This window comes from Centropristis striata, chromosome 9 (assembly GCF_030273125.1).
Source record: "Centropristis striata isolate RG_2023a ecotype Rhode Island chromosome 9, C.striata_1.0, whole genome shotgun sequence".
Taxonomy (NCBI): domain Eukaryota; kingdom Metazoa; phylum Chordata; class Actinopteri; order Perciformes; family Serranidae; genus Centropristis; species Centropristis striata.
The window spans coordinates 16,369,384-16,392,989 of NC_081525.1; the positions used below are offsets into that span (position 1 = coordinate 16,369,384).

At 38.5% G+C, this 23,606-nt stretch overlaps 2 protein-coding genes and 3 non-coding genes across 5 annotated transcripts; 1 reads left to right on the forward strand and 4 right to left on the reverse strand.

The window, feature by feature from the left end:
* Nucleotides 1-2,512: 2,512 nt before the first annotated feature.
* im:7152348 (uncharacterized protein LOC559250 homolog) lies at nucleotides 2,513-6,587 on the reverse strand. The gene is made up of 4 exons (XM_059341613.1): nucleotides 5,519-6,587; nucleotides 4,423-4,889; nucleotides 3,672-3,776; nucleotides 2,513-2,947 (listed from the first exon to the last, which is right to left on the reverse strand). Exons 2-4 carry the CDS (start codon nucleotides 4,773-4,775, stop codon nucleotides 2,902-2,904), a joined length of 504 nt encoding a protein of 167 aa, XP_059197596.1. The 5' UTR covers nucleotides 4,776-4,889; nucleotides 5,519-6,587; the 3' UTR covers nucleotides 2,513-2,901.
* On the reverse strand, nucleotides 5,953-6,024 carry trnap-ugg (transfer RNA proline (anticodon UGG)). The gene has a single exon. It is a non-coding gene; the product is annotated as a tRNA-Pro (tRNA).
* trnap-cgg (transfer RNA proline (anticodon CGG)) lies at nucleotides 6,495-6,566 on the reverse strand. Its single transcript has one exon. It is a non-coding gene; the product is annotated as a tRNA-Pro (tRNA).
* A 1,892-nt stretch (nucleotides 6,588-8,479) lies between the features above and the next one.
* Nucleotides 8,480-8,666, reverse strand: LOC131978470 (U2 spliceosomal RNA). Its single transcript, XR_009394984.1, has one exon. It is a non-coding gene; the product is annotated as a U2 spliceosomal RNA (small nuclear RNA).
* Nucleotides 8,667-8,924: 258 nt separating this feature from the next.
* On the forward strand, nucleotides 8,925-21,241 carry cep63 (centrosomal protein 63). Its single transcript, XM_059341970.1, has 13 exons — nucleotides 8,925-9,292; nucleotides 10,206-10,383; nucleotides 10,665-10,760; nucleotides 11,145-11,267; nucleotides 11,937-12,050; nucleotides 12,164-12,349; nucleotides 13,336-13,478; nucleotides 14,561-14,704; nucleotides 14,819-14,879; nucleotides 15,003-15,200; nucleotides 16,532-16,578; nucleotides 16,758-17,064; nucleotides 18,450-21,241. The coding sequence occupies exons 1-13, from the start codon at nucleotides 9,261-9,263 to the stop codon at nucleotides 18,606-18,608; spliced, it is 1,788 nt and encodes a 595-aa protein (XP_059197953.1). The 5' UTR covers nucleotides 8,925-9,260; the 3' UTR covers nucleotides 18,609-21,241.
* The last annotated feature ends 2,365 nt before the right edge of the window (nucleotides 21,242-23,606 follow it).

Consider the following 23,606-nt stretch of genomic DNA (forward strand, 5'->3'; position numbering starts at 1 on the left):
AAGGGATTCTATTCTGTTCTGTTCTATTCTAAGTAAAGCCTACACTTAAACTGATATTATTATCATAGGTGAGTCTTGTGTTAGGTGGCCTGTCTGCTTCTCCAAACTGGGGGCGTGTCAACTGCCATCTACTGCAGGTAATACACTGACTATGGAGAAGTACCTCATACAACCACTATAGTATAGTCCCAGATTTGCTGTACTCCAAACACACATTAGAGCCAAAGGTACATGGGTTTATTCCACTCAACACTCATCCAGACCTGCATTCAGTGAAATACACGTATTAATAAAGGAATGTAATATTGTTTTGTGTAATGCAATAAATTGTCTTGCACCATCTTTGTTGCAAAGACTCCCCACCGGAATTCCTCCCATAGAGGCTGATATAATGTTGTGGCTTCCGCTGTGTCTCATTAGTCAGTCTAACCAGACCATCCTGCAGTGTTGGGATGTAACTCGGTGCATTTAATCCAGTACTGAAGTACAGTTTTGAGGTACTCTAAACTCTACTTTTTTAATGCATTTTTAATTATTTTATTTTGCACTTGCTGCTTCTCCACTACATTTTACAGGGAAACTGCACTTTTTATTCCATAGCTGTAGTTCATTTTCAGATTTCATATACAAAAAAAAGTTACAGGGGCCATTTCACTGCATAACACTTAATTTTCTGATAAGATTTTACACTTCTAATACAGGGCAATTATTTGTAATTACCAGTGGTGGAAAAAAGTATTCAGATCCATTACTTAAGTAAAAGTACTAATGCACACTATGAAATTACTCCACTACAATTAAAAGTCCTGCATTCAAAACTTACTTAAGTAAAAGTACAAAAGTATCAGCATCAGTACTTGTTATGCAGAATGAACCCACTCAGATTGTTTTATATATTCCAAATATGTTATAGGATTGTTTGTATTGATGCATTTATTTAAGCAGTGTTTTAGGTTTGTAAAGTTAGGGTTAATTTTAGCTACCAAATATACTGTTATGAGGTTTAATTAAAAACAAATGTCTAATCACTTGAAATTTATCATAATTTTCATATTAAAACTCGTCCTGAAAAGTAACTAAAGCTGTCAGCTAAATGTAGTAGAGTAAAAAGTACAATATTTGCCTCAAAATGTATTGGAGTAGAAGTCTAAAGTTACATATAATTGGAATACTCAAGTAAAGTACAAAATTGTACTGGAGTAAATGTACTTAGTTACATTCCACCACTGGCAATTACGTATATTAGTATTGAAGCACTGCAAGAAATTGTTTGAATTCTTCTTCCACCACTACAAATCCACACTGGGAGTTGTTTCCTGTTCTGCAAATCTCTGTGATTAACACTACCAGGAACACATCAGGAGCCAGTAAATACATTGCGAAACTGAAACTGTTTCTGTGCCACTTTCACAACCCTGTGTTGTTTTGTTGGGCCTCTGCAGGGTTTTTCTGCCTTCCTGCGGCAGTCCAGACTGCAGCTGTGACAGCCAACGCTGCTGATGCCAGTTCATTTACTACTTGGATGCAGCTCAGAGTTTGGCATTATGGAGGAGATGATGTCAGGTCACTTTGACAATATTGAACCGTGGGAACACATAAATGGCACTGAGAGGTAAAATAACACGCCTTAAATCAAAATATGAGTTTCACAGGCAGAGGCAACCTGTTCCAACTAGTTGGCTACCAAACCTGCATGACAACTAACGGACATTTAGCTCCACAATGATAACAACAATAACAATGACCTTAATAGGACTGAGACGCCAGACACTGTACAGTCAGCTTTAATTCTCTCTTCATCCCAGAATGCTGCATGCTGTATATTTTTGAATTGATGTGCACATAAGGCAACACAAAGGAAAGAAAGTCCATCTCCATGATAGTAATAATCCAGTATTCTAATATCTTCCAACATGGAAAACCAGCCAGATGCTCACTGAAGGGAGATTATAATCCGCTTTCACGGTTGAATGAGTCTTTTGTGAAACGCCTTTGTTGTGTTTTGAGCCCACAAAAGTAATTTTCACATTATGCTACTCAGAGAAATCCTACTGGCTTCACTTTTTTCCCCCAGTCACTTAACCCTGTCAAGCCAAGTGTATCATATTTGATACACAAGTTTTTGAGACCCCACATCATCAGTGTTATATTTTTCCTGAAAATCCTGATGTATACATGTGTTGAAGATTTAAAAAAAAAAACCCCAGATCAACAAATTGCACAAAAAGACCCGATGTATCGAATATGATACAAATTAGAATTTATATATGCAAATTTATGTTTTTTTTTGTAATTTGTTCAATAAACACTCGAGTTTTAAAAATTTAGAATTTTCTTGCGATAATTTCATGGTTCAGGCTTTATAGGGTTAAATACTTAATTTGTCATGAATTATGTACCCAGTAAAATAGAGAATTGTCTTGTCTTTGCTCTGAGCTCATGATTCTTTCATTTCCCAAAGACACATCAGCATGAATTCTTAAATAAAAACATGTGAAGAGAATTTTCTTTCAAAAATAGCTTTATTAAATACTTTGTCAACTAGCCTTTATAAATAAAAAACAAAACAATAAGTTATATTCAGTGTTCAGCAGTGGCTATTTCAAAAGGAAACGTCCTCAGGAGACCATCTGTTACGAGGGGGTCTCGGGGTGTGAGTCCCACTGGGACAGCTGAACCAAATCCCACAGCACCAGCTGGGAGAATTAAGCCTAGAATAAATAATGGGGAGACAGGGCACCTTTGGCTGAGGACAAAACAATGTCTTGACAGGAACACAAATGGATTCTCGGCCCTAACGGCCTCAACTTTCTCTCCTCTTGACAAGGTTGAGTCGATTCTTCTACTATCCGCAAATAATATCCTGAGAGGAACTGTCACATCATCATGGATCCAGCTCTTTTATATCGTCTCTTCAGTCGGAAGCCGGCGCCAGGATTTCATTTCCCTTTAAAACATTAAAAAAGAAGACAGAAAAACATTAGTCCACACTTTCGCTAATTTGCTTTATTATTATTATTATTATTATGACCAATTATGCTTAATGTTGCTAATTTGCTTATTTACTATTATGCCTGATTATGCCTAATGTCTCTAATTTGCTTTATTATTATTATGACCAATTATGCCTAAAGTAACTAATTTGCTTTATTATTATTATGACCAATTATGCCTAAAGTAACTAATTTGCTTATTTACTATTATGCCCGATTATGCCTAATGACTCTAATTTGCTTTATTACTTTTATGCCCAATTATGTCTATTGTTGCTTATTTGCATCATAGCTAAATGTATATCTTTCTGTGTGCTATATATATATATATATATATATATATATATTGCATATCATGCATATCATATTTGCATTATCATGCAAAATAACTGAGAAAAACATTAGTCCACACTTTCTCTTACAGGGTTAAAATCTTAAAAATCAATTAGTTTTTGATATCAATTATTAGGTCAGATGTAGGTGAAAAAAAATCAGTCCAATGAAAGTAGAATAAAATAATATAATATATATAATAATATAATATTTATTTTTAGCTTGTTTTAAAAGAGCGTGTTTTATGCGCTAAGTAGTACAAGTGTGCACAATATTTGGACCGGCCCTGATGGTTAAATGTCTTGTTTTTTTGTGTTCTTTTATCACCAAACAGTCAGAACTTACACATTACTGCCAGGCACGATCCTCTCCTGGTGTGTCTTTGTCAGGCTGAACTTTCTGAAGAACGCGGGCAGTTTGAGCTTTGTTCTGGCAGACCTGGAGGAAGCACTGAAAAGTAAAAAGTTCCTGTGTTAGACAGGATTTTACTCCCACAACACAAAGTGGCAATGCAGAGCTGAGGTGCAAATGAGTAGCTTTGTGGACAGACATGCTGATTAACACCAACGTGTGACTGACGAGGTATGGCTGGAATTTTTTGGATCTAGGTTCCAATTCTTTAAATTCTACACTGGTTTTAAAGAGATACTATTCTCAATGTATGTAAAAGGTTTTTTAAGTTTACAGTTATGGAAAAAAAATGTTAGACCACCCTTGTTTTCTTTAATGTATTGTTCATTTTAATGCCTGGTACAACTAAAGGTACATTTGTTTGGACAAATATAATGATAACAACAAAAGTTGCACATAAGAGTTTAATTTAAGAGCTGATATCTAACCGTTTTCCATTGTTTACTTGATAATGATTTTGGTTATTATCAAGAAATTGAAGAAAAAGCGTGGTCTCATAATTTTTTCCATGACTGTATGTCCCAACACACATTAATTGAAGCTAGAATCATGGGAAACAACAAAAGGTCAAAGGTGACAAAGTTTTCTGTTTGAAGGTAGTTGTAAATAGTACTGAAAATGCCCATAAACCAGCATGACTTCCTACTTGATGTCTACGTTTGTGTCTTTTAACTGTTAAACCCACCAGTCTGCTTGCAACGAAGATTGTTGTTTAGTCTCCGTCCCCTCCTCCTCAGTTATTTCTTTCAGTCCATCTTCCTCCACCTCGTCCTCCTCTGCGTCCACGTCCTCCGGTATCTGGTCCCACAGCCGGCTGTTGACCCACAGAGCTTCCTGCAGGCTGAGGCCGCGTCCTATGCAAGTCACCCGGCGACACAAAGGGCAGCCCACGGTAAGCAGCCCGTTCCTGGCCTGGGACATGGTCTCCAGGCACAGGTCGCAGAAGGTGTGTCTGCAGTGGAGCACCCGGGGGATCCTGTCTGTCCGCGAGTAGGGAAAGAGGCAGACGCTGCACTCACCGTCATCACACAGAACCATGGTCGAGCTGAGTAGGGGTCACAGGTAGTCCCAGTGAAAGCCACTCCACTATCTGACACTGATGACAAGGGCTGGTTGAAGTAGATGATTGCTGCACGTTCCCAGGTTACTTCTCTGTTAAATTAAAATTGGTTATTGAACACGCTATTAGATAGGCACAGCAGTAATAATTGAATATACAGCAGTATAATAATAATAATAACAATAATAATACACTTAATTTGTATAGCAACTTTCATACAAGAAAGGCAGCAAAAAGTGATTCACTTTAAGTTGATTACATGACATAAATAGCCATAAAACCATAAAAACATTTTAAAAATGCATAATTTCGTAAAAAAAAAATTCAATTAAAAAAGAAGTTGGGAGATAAAAATACTTGATAATAAATAAGATTAGAATACACTGCATAACATAAGGTGGAAAATAAAAACCATTGAATAATAACTATCATAATAACAATACATTTTAAAAAAAAGATAATCTGAGTTGAATTTAAAATAAACCCTTTACATTTTATTTTCACAGATATGCCACTTATACAACTTCAGTTATATTGTTATTTAGCCGAAGGGATAACAGTAAGATGTATATTTTGAGTACAGACAAGACTGTATGCTGAAAATAAAGAAAGATTAAGAAAATTGGATATGGATAACAATAACCCAAACACTAAGCATTTTATTTTAAGGGAAAACTGTTTGAATAATAATCATTTTTGTACTTCTGTAAAGTCTACTTACAGTATACGTGAAGCCCATGCAATAATAGTCTTCCCAGAAAAGACTGAAGTGCTCCTTCAGTCCTTTTAAGGAGTATTGTCCCTTTAGAGTGTAGAGCACAGCCTCACTGCAGTGAATGAAGAACCGGCTCGTCTGCCGCCTGTTAGGAGTGTCTGGTGTATTTGTGGGGGCGGGACAGAAACGTCCCTCTCTCTTCTCACGGCCCAAACGCTCACAACACAACAGCTGGGGAAGCAGGGCGGTGGAGACGCTCTTTGTTCAGTGTGGGCAGGTGGAGATACGGATGCGGGAAGTCGAGGGGTGGGAGGGCTACAGACAAACAGTAGCTAGGTAGATACTAGATACCTAGTTATACATGTAAACCACGTCGTTATAACGTTGCATGTATTAAAATGAACTTGAACACGGTTAAATACAATTATTTAGAAAAAGATGGGCTCGTCCGGGATTTGAACCCGGGACCTCTCGCACCCAAAGCGAGAATCATACCCCTAGACCAACGAGCCACACTCTCAATGGAAGAGTGTCGGTTTTTAATAGGCAACAGATATTTGTTATTTTTATAGTGTTGTTTCTTGTGTAAATATATGCATACACACATACGTATTTCCCATAGACTGTATAGCTAGTTCCTAGTCTCTACTCCGTTAAAAAAACAACAACTATAACACTCTGCCTCTGTGAGGACAGCACACCCGTTCAACGGCTGTCACAGCTAACGTAAGCTAACGTTACCTACTAGCTAACAGTTACGTTAAATTAAGCCCAGTACTTTTATAACAACAAAATCCAGTCTCTTAATCTAATCACACAGCAACATCGCCGGAGGAAACTGCGACTGCTGCAGGATCATATTATAATGCAGTCGATGTTTTAAGCTAACGCCACCGCCAAATGTCAAAAAGCTGCAGCTTCGCATTTGAAGTTACCCACAGTTAATCACGGAGTAGCGGCATTCACCACTTTACCAAAATAAGGGCTCGTCCGGGATTTGAACCCGGGACCTCTCGCACCCGAAGCGAGAATCATACCCCTAGACCAACGAGCCACGTGTTCCTGAAGGACGACACCACAGAACTTATTGCATCCAACTAGCCGGGCTCACAAGGGGATCCTATCTGCGATGATATATGTTTCTTGCATGTACCGAATATTTTGTGGGTTAGATATTGTTTCCCTATTCATTGCAGCACCACTGACAATTTGGCCTCAGGATATAAGTAAAGATTGTGGAAATATGTTTAATTACCGTGTGCGAAATGTAAAGGCACCGTGCTGCAGCATCATGAAACGCTAGACACTTGATTAATATTACAATTTAGGTTTCAATACAACAGCTGTGCGGTATCAGGTGGGCTTAAGCCATTACGTTACCTGGATGCAAAACCTCATCTCGTCACACTGTAAATAATCGCCTAAATCATCTCCTCATGACGCCGGCCACCTATGGTAAAACCGCCTACATCCTCAGTTGATCAGATCATGTGATTTTACCATGGATTTTACCCCTTTAAGATCATCACTTCTTTGACAATTTGCCACATTCATAGGCATCAGATAAGAACCCAGCAAAGAAGAGCTAAAGGGAGATTGTTTAGTTATCAGTTTAGTTTATCCGTGTTTTATTACATTACATTACATGTCATTTAGCAGACGCTTTTGTCCAAAGCGACTTACAATAAGTGCATTTTATTGTTGACACTAATATTGGTAACGCTTTACTCTAAGGTGTCTACATAAGAGTGACAAGAGCGTGTCATAAACATGACATGGGATGTGTCATGAACATTAATGACACTTTGAAGTAACATGAATGCTCATAATACTTGTCATGTCATGTTTCTGACAGGCTTGTGTGACTCTTATGTAGACACCTTCAAAATAAAGTGTTACCATATCTTGCTTAAGTCACACATGCATGTTCAAAAAATTGCCTTAGTCATTTATTTCTCTTAAGTTACATAATTTACACACAGTGTTATTACTATGCCAATAGCCATCCTTTGTAACATCATTTTTGAGTGAAATGATCAATGAATGTCATATGTTACACTTTTGGTGAAATTTTTTGTGTTTCCTGCAAAACTTGAAAAAATGAGTTAGGCGATTATCTTAACAGGGTGAGGATCTGTTTCCATCTGACCCAACTCTTTGGACGTAAAGCGTGATGAGGTCACAGCTTGGGGGCGCGGTTACCGCCTTCCATTAAGGAAATCATTGGCTGTGTCCCAAAGTCAAGGAAGGATGCTCAAACGGCTGGATTTGAAGGACACTACGTCATCGACATCCGCCGAAGGACTGTCCCAATGTCGAGGATGCTCCGGAGGACAGAGTCCTTCTTTTGCCCAAATTCCGAGGATGCATTTGTGTATCCTCCGTGCGCTCCGACTACCCATAAAGCATTGCGCACACCGGTCTACCGGGAGATTTAAAAATGGCGAGCGTAGAAACAGCGACGCCGGCGGCGCAATATGCATTTAAATATGTAGATATTTTCAGTTTACACTGAATGTTATCACATAACTTACAAAACGTGTGTTCAAAGTCAAGCAGAAACATAAACATAAACAAATGCCAGAATATTAAGCTTAAAGATAATAAACGTCATCTTGATACATTGCCGGTTAAGTTAATTAATGCCGTCTCAGTCGCTAAAGTTATTGTTTATTAATTTATATGCATCCGATGATGATGTACTATGTGCAACTGTGCCATTCAGAAAGTTATACATTTCTTTATTATGTTTACAGGGACCGAAAGTCTGCCATTATCCGTTATTGTTATTTATAAATAACTGTTATTGTACTGTACTGTAAAATAAAAAATAAAAAATCACAGAACATATTTCCATGATGAATTATGCGCCGCTGCATTCATGGCACTAAGTAGCGGCTGAATTCAGCCAGGATCACTTAAATATTCAGGTTTAATCCACTTTATGGTTTTTACTTGATAAATCGTGGAGATTCAACCTTAAAGCATCTTCTTCCATTTTCACAAATATGTGTCAGAGTGCTGATGCCGGAGACACATTCATGTCGTGAACTGATTTTGAAATTGCGGCGCTGAATTTATTTATTTATTTTTTATTAAACTGATAAGAACAGATACTACACTCGATCTTAGCCAAAGGGCCGAGAGCGGCGCTGAATTTATTTATTTATTTTTTATTAAACTGATGAGAACAGATACTACACTTGATCTTAGCAAAAGGGCCGAGAGCGGCACTGAAGTTAAGCAGGACGTCCAATTACGCAATGACGCACAGCTGCACACTCCGAAGGCTGTCCCATTTGTGCATTACACCAGTCAAAGGAAGGACTCTTGCCTTGCCTTCGGAGGACCCGACTCTGAAGGAAGGATCCTACCAAGGAAGGATCCTTGACATTGGGACACAGCTATTGATTGTACCTTCTGCGTGAGTCAGTTCACCATGTAAACAAAAGTAGTTGACACACTGAAACTAGCTAACGTTAGCTACTAAGGCGCAAAACATGCAAATAACTTTAATGTCGTGCTTATTGCACTTGCGACCACTTATAATAAGTTTGTGTAACGTTAGTAAACCACGCAATTTAACTGGCGTTGTGGATGCTTATTTTGGTTATTAGCGAGTAACGTTAATGCTGCCACAGAGGTTGCTAGGTTAGTTAACTTAGCTGGAAGCTAACTTTGATAACGTTTAAGTTATTTCAGTTAACTACAGGGCTTGTAAACCACTGCCAGTATCACTTCCAACCACATGGAGGCTTCTTTGGGATCTCCTGACCTAAGGTAATGTAAACTGCGCTAAAACTAGTGACTAGCTAATTTTGACATCACAGCAGTGGTGGAAAAGTATTCAGATCCATTACTTAAGTACTTAAGTAAAAGTACTAACGACCCTGCAGAATTACTCCACTACAAGTTAAAGTCCTGCATTCAAAACTTACTGAAGTTAAAGTACAAAAGTATCAACATCAAAATGCACTTAATGTTTCAAAAGTATGTAGAATGGCCCCACTCAGATTGTTTTATATATTACAAATATATTATTGGATTATTATTTTGTCACGCATTTCTGCAAGCAGCATTAGCTTGTTGTCAGGGTAAGGCTAATTTAACTACTTAATATACTGTTATCTCTTCATGTTAAATCTTAAACCTAGAAAGTAACTAGTATGTGAAGCTGACAGCAAAATGTAGTCGAGTAAAAAGTACAATATTTGCCCCTAAAATGTAGTGAAGTAGAAGTATAAAGTTAAATATGTGGAAATACTCTGGAATTTATTACCACCCCAGCTCAGAAACATTGATTCACTCCCCCATTTCAAATCACAACTCAAAACACATCTATTTAAAAGTGCCTATTCCCTCTGATGCCAATTGCCCTGTCCAATCTATTGTTTTGTATTGTTCTTAATTTTGTGTATTTTATTGTTTCTTTTTTCTATCTTTTTTTGTCTGGTGTCTTTGAGTCCCAAGAAAGGCGCCTTCTAAATAAAATGTATTATTATTATTATTATTATTATTATTACTTTAATTAAGTACAAATACCTAAGAACAGTACTTGTATAAATGTACTTGTGTAAATGTAACTTTCGACCACTGCATCACAGGCAACCAGTGATGGGGACCTCTTGATTATATAGTATTTGAATAGATCTAGCAAATGTCTGTGGTTTTACGTTTTGTACTTGTATTCCAGCTCTGTCCTGTCATCATGTGAGCCAGAACTTCAGGAGCTAATGAGACAGATCGACATTATGATCAATCATCAGAAGAAGGAGTGGGAGGCTGAGATTCACGCCAAGGAGCTCAGACTGAAAAGTGGGGAAGAGGAGCTGTTGACATCCAGGAATCTCATTGAACGGAGGGACTTGGAGGTAGATACTAGATACACTAGTTAGGGTTCTCTGTCAAGAAGACGTGAGAGGGTTTATATTAAACATATAACGTATAGCTTGAGGAATATAACCATAACATTCAACATGTTTGGTAACAGAGAGCGAGAGATCAAAATACAACAGCAATCGTTCAACATCAGTGTTATTGTTGTATTGCGACATGATGGCATGATCATGTAACTTGTTAATAAATGGTGTTACCATGTTAATGTTTTCCCACATTTTTACTATACCATCACTGTCATCACCCCTGATTGTAGATCGGATTGCTCAGCAAGCAGGTGGAAGACGTCCAGCACGGCAGACAAGAAGTAGTTACAAAGTACGAGCAGCAACTGCAGAAAGTCCGGGAAGAGGTGAGACATCTTTCTTTTAATTGATTCGAAGATTGAGAAATACATTTTGTAAAAATAATAAAAAAATACATGACTTTCCAATCCTGGGATACATTGGTAGTTTACAGATCTGCAGAGTCAGAGTTTACTTTCCTTTATTTATCATTAACCAGTTAAACCTAAGAACACGTCAGTCAAAGAAATCACTCAGCAACTTTGTGTTTTCTGTCATTATAGACTGAACAATCTTCAAACTAAACATAAGTTGACATTTGATATTGATCACTGGGATGTCTAATGCTAACACATTTCCTTTTGTCACCCTTACATGTACTCGACAATACAAATATTAAGGACTCTGAATCAAACTTGAATTGAAGAATCTTTTCTGTTTCTTTCCTTCAGTTGGATAAATTAAAGAGAAGCTATCTCAAGCTTCAGCGGAAACATCTCAAGGAGACAAGTGGAGGAACAAAGACTAAAGAGACAAATAGTTCAGAAGTGATCCAACTCAATGAAAAGATTGAGGTAAAGCAACATTCGTCCAATTCCCTTTATATCCTATTCCTTACATTAGTCACTTGCCGATGGAGCTTAACCCTTGTGTTGTCTTAACGTTCTGTATGCACCACTTGTCCTAAGGGTAAAAAATGACCCACCTTCACTAAACTCCTTAAATAAACCAGCTTGATTGAATTTTAAACCCAAATCTATTTTGCATTCATCGCAAAACTTTGTGAATATATAGGGTTTCCCTCTTTGCAGTGCAGAAAAACTGGATTAATCAGGGGAATCCACCTGTTTGTATTTCAGGACACCTGCCATTATTGGTTTACTGTTTTGCTAAAGGTGGTTATTTTTTATTTATTTTTTTGTAAAGGTACTACATAGGTGTTAACATATTTTTTTAGCAAGCATGCGTGAATATGTGCCTGCATGCATGGTTTTTATGTTTTTGTGGTCTGAAAATGATTTTATAGCTGCCGGGTCAAAAATGACCCCTGAGACAATATTTGTACCCTGTTGGTGTACAGCTTTCATGGAAATATGAATGAAGGAAATGTTGAGCGAATTTCAAGTTGAAAAAAGATCAGTAAGGGGGTTTCCTCTGCTGTTAAAAATAGTGGCGGGTCATTTTTGACCCCTAAGAAGAAGGGTTAACTGCCATCTACAGGCTATTATTGTCTCTCCCTGCAGGAATATCAGCAGCGCTCTGCAGAGTGGCAGCAGCAGCACATCCAGTACCAGAAACAACTAACATCACTGGAGGCCCAAAACAAGAACTTGACTGATGAGCTCACACACATGAAAGTAAAAGAAAATGAATAACCATAGCATGCAATGTCAAGTCAGATGGAGTTTAATACTGTAGCAAAGTGGCAGAGGATTATTTTCACACATATTTTTTGTCATTTCATCTCCAGTCCCAGTGGACACTGTGGCAAAAGGAGAGGCAGCACAGGGAGTGCTGTGTAGAGGTTCAACATCTGCGCACACAGCTGGACAAGGCTCAGGGCAGCCTGCACTCACAGGAGCTGGAACTAGAACGACTCCGACCGCTGGAGGTGTGGCTGGGACAGAACCAGAGGGAGCAGCAGGGCAGCAGAACGGTAGGAGAACTGAGTAACTTAGTGACACATTTTGAACAATAGTCTGCTAAAATCACAGTTGTCAAGTGTGTATTTAAAGGTTCTACTGAAATGAAACAACATATATTTTAGAGGCCCCACGATACGATTGAGTCACGATACGATATTATTGTGATTTTAAGCATTTTGTGATATGGGGAATTGCGATACAACATATTGTGATTTAACTGTTCATAGAAATTCAATTCAATTAAGGATTGTTTTTTTTAAAGAATTTAAACAATTGCAGCATTTTCTCAAACTCCTCAACTTTAAGCTTCACTGCTCTGAATCTTTTTGATTGAAACATAAAAATAGCCTAACTTTGTAGTGTTATTTGGACAATTTCCCAACACAATATCCTGACGCATGCTGCCTCTAGATTCCTTCGATCTTCTACTTTCATATGATACCAGAATTTCCAGTTTATTCCTAAAAGTGAGCCCGCTATGGCCTCCGGAAAAAACAAAAATGACGAAAATGCTTACGGCCGTCAGAATGCTAAATATTGATACTTGACGGGCATGAAACAATATAATATTGCCATGCAAAATATCACGAGACTATGCTTTATCGATTTTTTTCCTCCACCTCTGATATTTTTAAATATTTTCTTTGTTATAACACATGTAAGCATCAGTTTCTTTTAGTCCAATTAACATTAGGGACAGATTAAAATCAGCAGAAGTCAGTGACTGACATGCAGCATGATCTCAGCACAGAAAGATGATTGTTATTTTTTGAGATACTGTTTCCTCAAACACTATTACAGTGAATTAGTTAAAAAGACTGATATAATAAAATAAAGTAAACATTTTTTATGGTGATGTTGTCATAAAATATGCCAAAAGATTCAAAAACCTCAACAGAATCTTTGTATGTTTAAAAAAAAACCATTGGGTTCAGCCCTGGCAGTATAGGAGGATAAATATAATTTTATCAGCTGAGGATCCACTGCTGTTCCACAGATCCTCTCAGAGGAAAGGGAGGAACCCCACGCCACACCCGACTCCCAGGATGCATCTCGAAGAACCAGTCACGAATGCCAGAGACTTTGTAATGAAGCTGCCAGACTCAACCAATCACTGCAGGCTAAAGATCAAGTCATCCGGTGGGTGACATCTCCTTAAAAATAATGTGTTTTCAGTCGTCATGTCATCATGTAGTACCCAAACCAGACACAGGAGGGCAGTCTTTACTGATACTGTAGGTCAGATGCACACAAACGGGTTCATTGCCGCTTGTCTTGAGTTTGTTTCTTTCTTTCTTTTAAATTTCACTTTGTTTATTTTGGAAAAACTTTAATCATTTTTATATGAGATATGCATTGGTTCCTTTTCATTTATAAAGTCTTGATAGGCCACATGCCACCATACTTTAGCACTTTACTAAACTGGTCACTTACCGTAGTAATTATCCAACACGCTCAAGTGATTGCTTAATGCTCAGTGTTCCCCCCGGACAAATACTGAATTTGGAAAAACAGTTTTTCTGCTGCATCTTACTTCTTAGAACATTCACTCAAATTCAACACAATTATAACTATGGGCCAGTTTAAAACTATTATAACCAATAACTGCCTTTCACTGTCACTGTTTTTAATGTTTTTCAAGTGTTTTGTCTGTGCTGTTTGTTCTTCATTATGTGTTCTCTGTGCTCTCGACATCATTGTAAATGAGGGGTTCCCCCTTAATGGTTCCTCGAGAAATAAATAAAGGATAAATGAAAAAAAATATCGGTATTACTGCAAGTAAGTTCACATAGTGATGTGTGCACACACAAAAAATGTGCAGAAAGGTTCATAACCATTTTACAGCATTTTACATAACATAAGCTTTGATTTTTAATTAAGCTGGGAATCTTTCACCTTACTAGATATTTGAATAAAAAAGCAAGAAAAAACAAGCTGTGATAAAATAAGATAAATCACATTATATTCTCACTTGGTTATTCTATCAAGTCAGCACCTTGTATGTTTAACATACTCAGTCCACTTGGTCCAGATCTGGTAAAAAAAAAACAAAAAAAAACACATCTCTTCTCAAAGTCTCTATTGGGACTTTGAAAATTAACCTTTCCCTCATATATATTTGATATATTATTCCTATCCATATAGGACTGATTTTAGCCACTTCCTTGTGTCCAGTAGAGTTTAAATAGAAGTCAGTGAAGAACAATTCTGTTGCTCCTCAGCTCTCTGGAGGACTGTCTGGCAGCTCAGGGCTGTGCTGGAGTGGAAACCCTCCGACAAGATCTGGAGAAGACTGCCACCAAGCTTTACTGTGCCGAAGCATGTGAGGCTCATCTCAAGACTGAGCTGGCATGTCTCAAAGAGAGGTGAAAGCTGGCTCTTTATATGCCCAGTTTATTATTATTTTAGACATGAATTATTCACATTTGTGCTTCCGTTTGTATGTAATTTGTGATATTTTGTTTTTGTGCTTTGCTTAGACTGGAGAAGTCGAGTCGACAGAAAACAGAATATGATTCCTCTGTTGCTGAAATGAAAAAGGTCAGGAGACTTCTCTGACTGCTGATGTTGCGGGAGCTTTGAGTTTTTAATGTTCATCATGTATTTGTGTCAAGCATACCTAATGAACATCTGTGTTGTCGTTTCTTTGGGTTTCTTCTTCAGCTCAGAGAAGAGCTTCAGAGGGCCAGGCAGACTCACAGTGGGGAGGTGGAGGGAATGAGGAAGGAGGTGTCAAAGCTGACCTCTGAGCTGCACCAACGGGACGTCGCCATCGCCGCACTGAAAGCATCCGCGTCCAGCGTGAAGCAGCCGCTCCGTGGTGAGGCGGAGAAAGCAGAACAGAAGGCAGCTGAGCATAAAGTAAGCAAGATTCAAGATTCTTTATCGTCACGAAATTCCGTTTGGTATTTCTCGGTAAAAAGGCATAAAAACAGACATACAGGCAATAAATAAAACCAACAGAAATAGAACATTCCGTTAAAAACAAGGTATGGGAAAATTGCCTAACAGATGAATAAATAAATACTTAATATTTAAAGTGCAGTGCATAAAGTGTCACAGTTTTAGGGGCTGAGGTGTGTGTGTACAGACGGTGTGATGGAGGTCACAGCTTTGGGGAAGAAACTGTTCCTCAGTCTGTTGGTTCGGGTTTTTTAAGGTTCTTCGTCCTGAAGGCAGGGGGGACAAAACAAATACAAATAAACAGGTGCTCTGTGACATCATCATTTTCTTTTACAACGATCACAATGAACCCATGTCAGCGAGCAAGAGCCTTTTTTCAGACAAGGAATGTGTCACATGTGATTGCTTTTAAATAATTAGCCTCTGGTGTGACAGGACTATTAGAGAAAAAAGACGCTATGTTCAAAAAGTCATTGGCATTGATGTGTGACAGGGAGGGTGTTGCAATGATGGATTTTTAAACGTGTTTTGCTGCTGAAACTTAAAGTTATGGCATCATCAGTACGAGGGACTTTGTTTTTTTTTACCGACCGCAGCAGACAGGATTCTTTCCTTCAAGTTTTTACAGAACATTTGAATACGTTTACTGAGATTAAAGCTTCATTCCTCAAAAAACACGAAAACTTATCCAACCATCCATTATCCTTAACCACTTATCCGAACTCGGGTCGCGGGGTCTGGGCATTGGGCGAGTGGCGGGTACACCCAGGACAGGTCAAGAGTTAACTATTTTGTTTAAATTATTTGCAGAAGGACACATTGCACTAAAACCATGTTCTCTTCTCTCAAAACTGATTCTTTCCACCAGAAGGAGCTGTATATGTGTTGGCTTCATGTTCAAACTGATCAACTTTTTTATTTTGTAAATATACTAATAATATACTTTTTTTCTGATTTGGGGTCATAAGTTGCATAAATGTTATTGTACATAAAGCATAAACACTTTCCATATTGTAATACAATACTGTGAATATATCACATAAATAATGCACTGACACAATATAAGCACAGGATACAATGCAAATATTGTTTATTTGATGAGATGAGTTGATAATGCAACATTGTTAGAGTTCCGAGAACACACAAACGTTACCAGTTTTGAACAGTAGGTAACAAGTCAGAACACAAAATCATTAAGGTAACAAATAAAGCAAATATTTATTTGTTACTGTGATGAAGTAAAATGTTTAAAATCAGAAAGCTAAATCTGCTTTTTACTCTCTCCTCAGAGGGGAGATTCCTCAGTGCTCGGCGATGCCATGACGGTCCAGGACAGGTACCTGACACACACACACACACACACATATACACACACACACACACACACACACATATACACACACACACACACACACACACACACACACACACATATACACACACACACACACACACACACACATGCATAAAATATCAACAACTGAACCCTTATGCAACTTGTTGCTTTATCTGCAGCAATGCAGATAACAGACATCACAAAGGCAGGGAGGAGGTACTGGAGAACGGCACTCGCTACGAAGGGGAGATCCAGGACCTCTTCAAACAGCTGCACACTCTGTCCCAATCCTCTGGACAGCAGTCCTGTAGCCAGACCCAAGACAGCAGGCCTCATTCATCAGCATCCTCCTCCTCCTCCAGTACGAGACTCACAAGGAGAAACTCGCTACCAACTGACTCTGCTGCTGAGGGACAAAGCTCCAGCTCTGAAGACTCTCTGGCCTTAGTGTCCAGAGAAAAAATCATCCCCTCTCCCTCGACAATGGTGAGGCTTGTCACAAATAATACAAAGTTGTAGTTAGAGGTGTAAATCAGCAGAGGCCCCACGATACGATTTTGTCCCGATACTTGAGTCACGATACGATATTATTGTGATATGGGGAGTATTGCGATACAATATGTTGTCATTTAACTGTTTAACTGCATTTTGCGTCCGCAAAATTAAGTTCAATCAAGAATTGTTTTGTCAAATAAGAGAAAATTCTCAGTTCTGAATTGGGAGGCAGCCATGTACAGGTGCATCTCAATAAATTAGAATATCATAGATTTTTTTTAATTTATGTCAGTAATTCAATTCAAAAAGTGGAAATAACACATTATATAGATCCATTAAACAGAGAATGAAACATTTCATGTCTTCATTTATTTAATTTCTTCTAATTAAAATGATTATGGCTTACATTTAATGAAGACCTAAAATTCAGTGTCTCAAAAAAAAAGTCAATATTACAAAAGACCAATAGTAAGTACTACCAAGTTTGTTTTATATGTAAATGTTGGCCTCTGAAAAGTATGTCCATCTATATGCACTCAATACTTGGTTGGGGCTATTTGACTTGAACTACTGGAAATTGACCATTCCATGATATTCTAATGTATTGAGATGTACTGTATGTAAAGAGGAGACTTGTTGGAACCCAGAGAGCCTATTTTCATCAAGCTAGAAGCATAACGTCAGAGGTCACATGACCGCTTTAAAAATCACCATAAAACGAAAAAAAAGCCTAACTTTGCAGTGTTATTTCGACAACTTCCTGACGCATGGTGCCTATAGATTCCTTAGATCTTCTAGTTTCATATGATATCAGTATCTCCAGTATATTTCTAAAAGTGAGCCTGCTACGACCTCTGGAAAAAACAAAAACAGTGAAATTACTGCTGCTAAATAAACACTAAATATCGATACTTGGCAGACATGAATCAATACTATATTGCCACACAAAACAACGCAATACTATGCTCTATCGATTTTTCCCCCACCTCTAATTATTGCCACTGCACATAAGACAGGCCTCCTCACTGTCTCATTATAAATCTCTTCTTAAAACCCACCTCTTCTCTTTGGCTTTTGACACAACGTAGAGTGTTGATTTTATGTGTAGTCTATACATGCATATATTATTTTGTTGCGGGCAGTTCATTTTATTCTATTTTATTTTATTGTTTTTTTTATCATTCTATTGTCTACTTCATCTTTTTATTGTGCTTTTATTGTGTTATCAATTTATTGTGTTTCTCTTTTTGTGCAGCACTTTCGAAACCTTGTGTTTGGTAAAATCGTGCTATATAAATAAAGTGGATTGGATTGGATAGTTGTAGTAAAGATCATTTAAGGAGTCCTAACATTGGTGTGTTTTTCTTCCCTCCCAGGAGACTCTGTTGGCGTCACCTGCAGACGGCATGGTGTCCCGTTTCCTGGAGGAAGAGAGCTTTCTGGCCAAGGAGCTGGTCCACAAACTGGACTCCCACATCCAGGGTATGACAGACAGCAACACCAAGATACTGTCCAAGTACCTTCCAAGCAGCTGAGGGCCAGTATGGTTAGTGATGAGCAAGGTGGGATAAATCTGAAAACAAGTGCCTTGCACAGCAGTGCTGAAGACTACATTCTTGTACATTATTCGATCATACGTAGTGTAGGGTTACATTTTGGTGTGTGCATCATCGACTGGACTTTAGAGACATCTTTTCTTACTTTTACAGTTTGCACAATGAAGTTCCGTATGGCAACACAGAGCTTTGAGTTTTCCCAAGTGTTCATAATAACTGTTAAAAGGAGAGTAAGTGAATTTGTAATTCAAAATTCCCAGTGAGCTATCAGGCTGCACAGTGCTGTGGCCTCACACAACCTGGCCCGCTCCATCCCCACAGTGAGGCCGTGTTGTATGAGGTTGCACATATGACTTAGCAGTAGTCTTGCATAGCCGACTAGCTTATGTGGCCTCTGACATTTTTCTCATTCTGTTTATCATGTATTTATTTATCTGTAGCGGCAGTTTTCATGTCTTTTCCAGAGAGGTTTGAGTACAAAGGCTGTCTGATTAAATGCTTTGCATCCCCACACATCTTTGCAGTGCTGCAAAGATGACCGCTCACAAACATTTCCTTTGCCTTCATAAGAAGTAACCAGGACTCAATAGTCTGTATTTTTTAGTCCAAAAGACAAAGGAAACACAAGATCATTTTTACCATGACTTCAACCTGTTCAAATGTTTCATTATTTTTTATTTTTTTATTAAACTTTATTTTTTTCCAACTTTTGTGCAAACAGAATACAGACAGTACCGCAGCAATAAATATTTACTCCAATGTAGTATACAATTGTGAAAAAACATCAACAACATGGAATTGCATAAGATACATCCAAGTTACACAGGTACAATATACTATACTTTATAGCTTCCTAGTTAAGCTTATTAATAATGGAAAAAATACAGAAAAACAAAATAAACTGACGAAAATATACTCAAAAATCAATCAAACAAACAAATTTAAGTCGGGGTACGAGCAGGCAATCGGAGACTGTAACTGTATTCTCATTGTTTTCCCTCAAATGTTTCATTATTGACCTTATTTCCCAGCCCCATGATACCTTGCAGGAATTATGGGTGCAACTTCTGGCTGGAGTGGAAGCAGCGTCTTCCACGGAAACATAACAGTGAACTAATCCCCTTTCATAGATCGATTGGGAAATAAAAACATGTGGAAACACCACTTGCTTCACCTCAAATGGGATAATGTGATCATACCTCTGCGTTCTACTGTTGAGGGACGTGAGAATGACCTGAATAAGTGGCCATCTTTAACGTACACTAGCACAATTAGCTATTTTATTGGCTCTGTTCTTACAGACTGGAGAACAATGGTGGTCAGTAGACTGACAGTTTGGAGAAACAGACATGAGGACTAAAATGTATTTCAGTAATTTCTAAAAAGTCTGGTATGCAGCTGGTTTTGATACCCATGCTCTCTTCAAAGCCACCAGACTGTTTTACCTCACAGAACATAGGATATGCTGCTCTACCACTGCTGTAGTAACTAAGTTAATTTTCTTAGTTCCAAAACCTTTTAAAATAACAAAGTCACATTCACAAAAACAAACTAACTGATCGAGGCAGCTGTAGACCAGCAACTCCTGTGTTCTGCAATGTAAATTTACTGTTTCGGTCAAAGGAGTCTGGTGGCTTTTGCTTTTTGTGTGTAGATGGATATTACAGCTTCAGATTCCACATTTTAAGGTGGGTCTTTTTCAAGGTGGCTTAAATACTTTTTGGTCCTGCCTGCGGTTGCAACCAATTGGCTTAATGAGACTACAGATGTTGCTGGGGGACATTAAACGAACGTGATGTTGAAGTCATACAACTGTGGTGTGGTTTTACTTCTGGTGATTGCATTATAGCTTCAAAACTCATAAAAGTCTTGTTCTTTGGTAAAGATTATCTCACTGAACAAAACTTTTGTCTGCGGCGGAACTAATTTTCTGCAGTAATCCAAAATCCAATAGAAAAATCCCATTGGCCTTATGTCGAGGGAACCAAATAGATGCACTCCATCATAAGACCATGGAGGAAATGCTTTTAACTGACTGAAATGGCCTTAAGAAATGATCATCGGGTCATATTTATGGGACCTCACATAACTGACTTTTGCATGCTGAATTCCACCTGGATTACTTATGGAGTCCTTTTGCACTTTTCCTCTCGTGGGACCCTGCATATTCCAATTTTTCACTCTGCCTGGAATGCAGCATTAATACTTTGCATTTACATCCAGAGAAAAGAATGTTGCTGCAAGCCAAAAGAGTGTCCATCCTCCCTACACGCCTGTCATAACTGAGAAAATACCACATATGTACATGTCCGTCCAGACGTCCCAGACAGTAGGGAGGGAGAGGAGCCCGCTCATACTGTAGCCCTCCTCATTTCCCTCAGTTACCCCCACCACCAGCACCACCAGCACCAGCACCACCCACCCTGCAGAGGCCCTCTGGCTAGTCAAGTGCAGGAATGTGTGCACCATGCCAATGCTGTCATGAACCTTCCCCTGCGGCCTGCTTTGTCCTCATCATTAGAAAGCGGATGGAATGTTAATATCAACCATGTGGGGCGTTCAACCTCACAAACACTGCAAGGCTGGAGGGGGGGGGGGGTATATTTTACTGCTTCTCTAATGAAGGAAACACTGATATAATGGAAATAAAGTGGAAAAATCTGACTAAAATATGTGTTTTTTTGTTTTTGCTGTCTTACTATTACAACAACATTGCAGAGGTTCTGCTCAGCTGTCTCTCAGTCCAGTGACTTCTCACTTTGGTATTTGGTAGCCTGTGTTACGAGCACTGTAAGCCCCAACAAACAGCACTGAGGAATTTGGCAAGGCAGGCATTCCTCTGGCTCTCTCTGGAGGGAGGTGAAAAGGTTTTTATATGTGGAGATTCTTTGAAGGGGCCTAGTAAAAGGGAGGAGGAGTGAGGCTGATCAAGTCCAGGGAGAGTTCAGACTGCCTTATTTACGTAATAATTCACAGGAAAAATTTGCTTTAGGCTGCAAGATGATTGGATAATCACTAAATAGATTAGTTTAATTAATTAAATTAGCCTGCAGTATGCTCTTAATTCTATCAGGACAAATATTCTGAGTGCAATTAGTAGTATGATGCAACAAGAGGATATTTTACCTCTAAAGGAATTCTCTTGGTTATTCATTACCCTCATTTTTTTGGATTATTACTTTTTGCTTTCAATGCTTGCATTATGCTTTTTAGATGGGCAATCCCATTACGCTTCTATAACCTGGTAGCATTGCAAGAGACACAATATTAAAGGATCACTCTGCTCCATTTGTGTTCTTTTCCAGGTTTTTTAAATGTTAATGCCTGAACTAAAAGCTGTTTAAGTAAGTTTATTAATAAGGTTATGGTTATGTGAATGCTAGCACTGAGTCAATGTTAGCTGTGCATACTGCTGTGAGCTTAGATCAGATGTAAAAGTTACGATAAAGCAAATAAACTTTAATCTTCTACAATGTAAAATGATTATTTCTGTTGATGGGATCTGGTGGCTTTGAAGAGAACAATGTAATGGCTTTCACTTCAGTTTAGAAGTGACTGTCCAACAGCAGGGTAAAGGGGTGAAAGTATTCTTAATATATTGTACGCTTAAACTGATTTTTTTATTAGGTTTATTAGAACTAACATATTGCCACAGTATTACACTCTTAGCTTCAGTGTTGGTGCTCTGCTTCTCCAAACTGAGAGCAGACATAAAAGGCCGTGTCTGGTAGCTATAGTTATAAAATTTTCAGCACCTACAGTAGTGTTCAAAATAATAGCAGTCCAATGTGACTAACCAGATTAATCCAGGTTTTTAGCATATTTTTTATTGCTACATGGCAAACAAGGTACCAGTAGGTGCAGTAGATTCTCAGAAAACCAACAAGACCCAGCATTCGTGATATTTACGCTCTTAAGGCTGTGCAATTGGGCAATTACTTGAAAGGGGTGTGTTCAAAAAATAGCAATGTCTGCCGTTGACTCTACAAACTCAGAACTATTATGTACAAACTTTTTTGTTTTAGCAACCCTGTGAATCACTAAACTAATATTTAGTTGTATGACCACAGTTTTTTTTATAACTGCTTCACATCTGTGTGGCATGGAGTCAACCAACTTTCAGCTGTTATTCCACTCCAAGATTCTTTAACAACATTCCACAATTAATTTACATTTCTTGGTTTTGCTTCAGAAACAGCATTTTTGATGTCAGCCCACATTCAAAGTTCTCAGCTGGATTAAGGTCTGGGGATTGGGCTGGCCACTCCATAACATCAATGTTGTTGGTTTGGAACCAAGATTTTGCTCGTTTACTTGTGTGTTTGGGGTCATTGTCTTGTTGAAACACCCATTTCAAGGGCATGTCCTCTTCAGCATAAGGCAACATGACCTCTTCAAGTATTTTGACATATGCAAACTGATCCATGATGCCTGGTATGTGATAAATAGGCCCAACACCATAGTAGGAGAAACATGCCCATATCATGATGCTGCACCACCATGCTTCACTGTCTTCACTGTGTACTGTGGCTTGAATTCAGAGTTTGGGGCTCGTCTCACAAACTGTCTGCGGCCCTTGGACCCAAAAAGAAAAATTTTACTCTCTTCAGTCCACAAAATGTTCCTCCATTTCTGTTTAGGCCAGTTGATGTGTTCTTTGGCAAATTGTAACCTCTTCTGCACATGCCTTTTTTTTAACAGAGGGACTTTGCGGGGGATTCTTGTAAATAGGTTAGCTTCACACAGACGTCTTCTAAGTGTCACAGCACTTACAGGTAACTCCAGACTGTCTTTGATCATCCTGGAGCTGATCATTGGCTGAGCCTTTGCCATTCTGCTTATTCTTCCATCCATTTTGATGGTTGTCTTACGTTTTCTGCCACGTGTCTCTGGTTTCGCTCTCCATTTTAAAGCATTGGAGATCATTTTAGCTGAACAGCCTATAATTGTTTGCACCTCTTTATACGTTTTCCCCTC

Bases quoted from the DNA above. Each gene is read 5' to 3' on its own strand.
- im:7152348 (XM_059341613.1), bottom strand. From the start codon at position 4,775: ATGGTTCTGTGTGATGACGGTGAGTGCAGCGTCTGCCTCTTTCCCTAC. The intron at 3,777-4,422 runs GTGGGTTTAACA...TTTACTTTTCAG, and splicing joins TCTTCGTTGCAAGCAGACTG to TGCTTCCTCCAGGTCTGCCA. The intron at 2,948-3,671 runs GTAAGTTCTGAC...AATGTTTTAAAG, and splicing joins ATCGTGCCTGGCAGTAATGT to GGAAATGAAATCCTGGCGCC.
- cep63 (XM_059341970.1), top strand. From the start codon at position 9,261: ATGGAGGCTTCTTTGGGATCTCCTGACCTAAG. The intron at 9,293-10,205 runs GTAATGTAAACT...CTTGTATTCCAG, and splicing joins TTGGGATCTCCTGACCTAAG to CTCTGTCCTGTCATCATGTG. The intron at 16,579-16,757 runs GTACCTGACACA...CTTTATCTGCAG, and splicing joins GCCATGACGGTCCAGGACAG to CAATGCAGATAACAGACATC.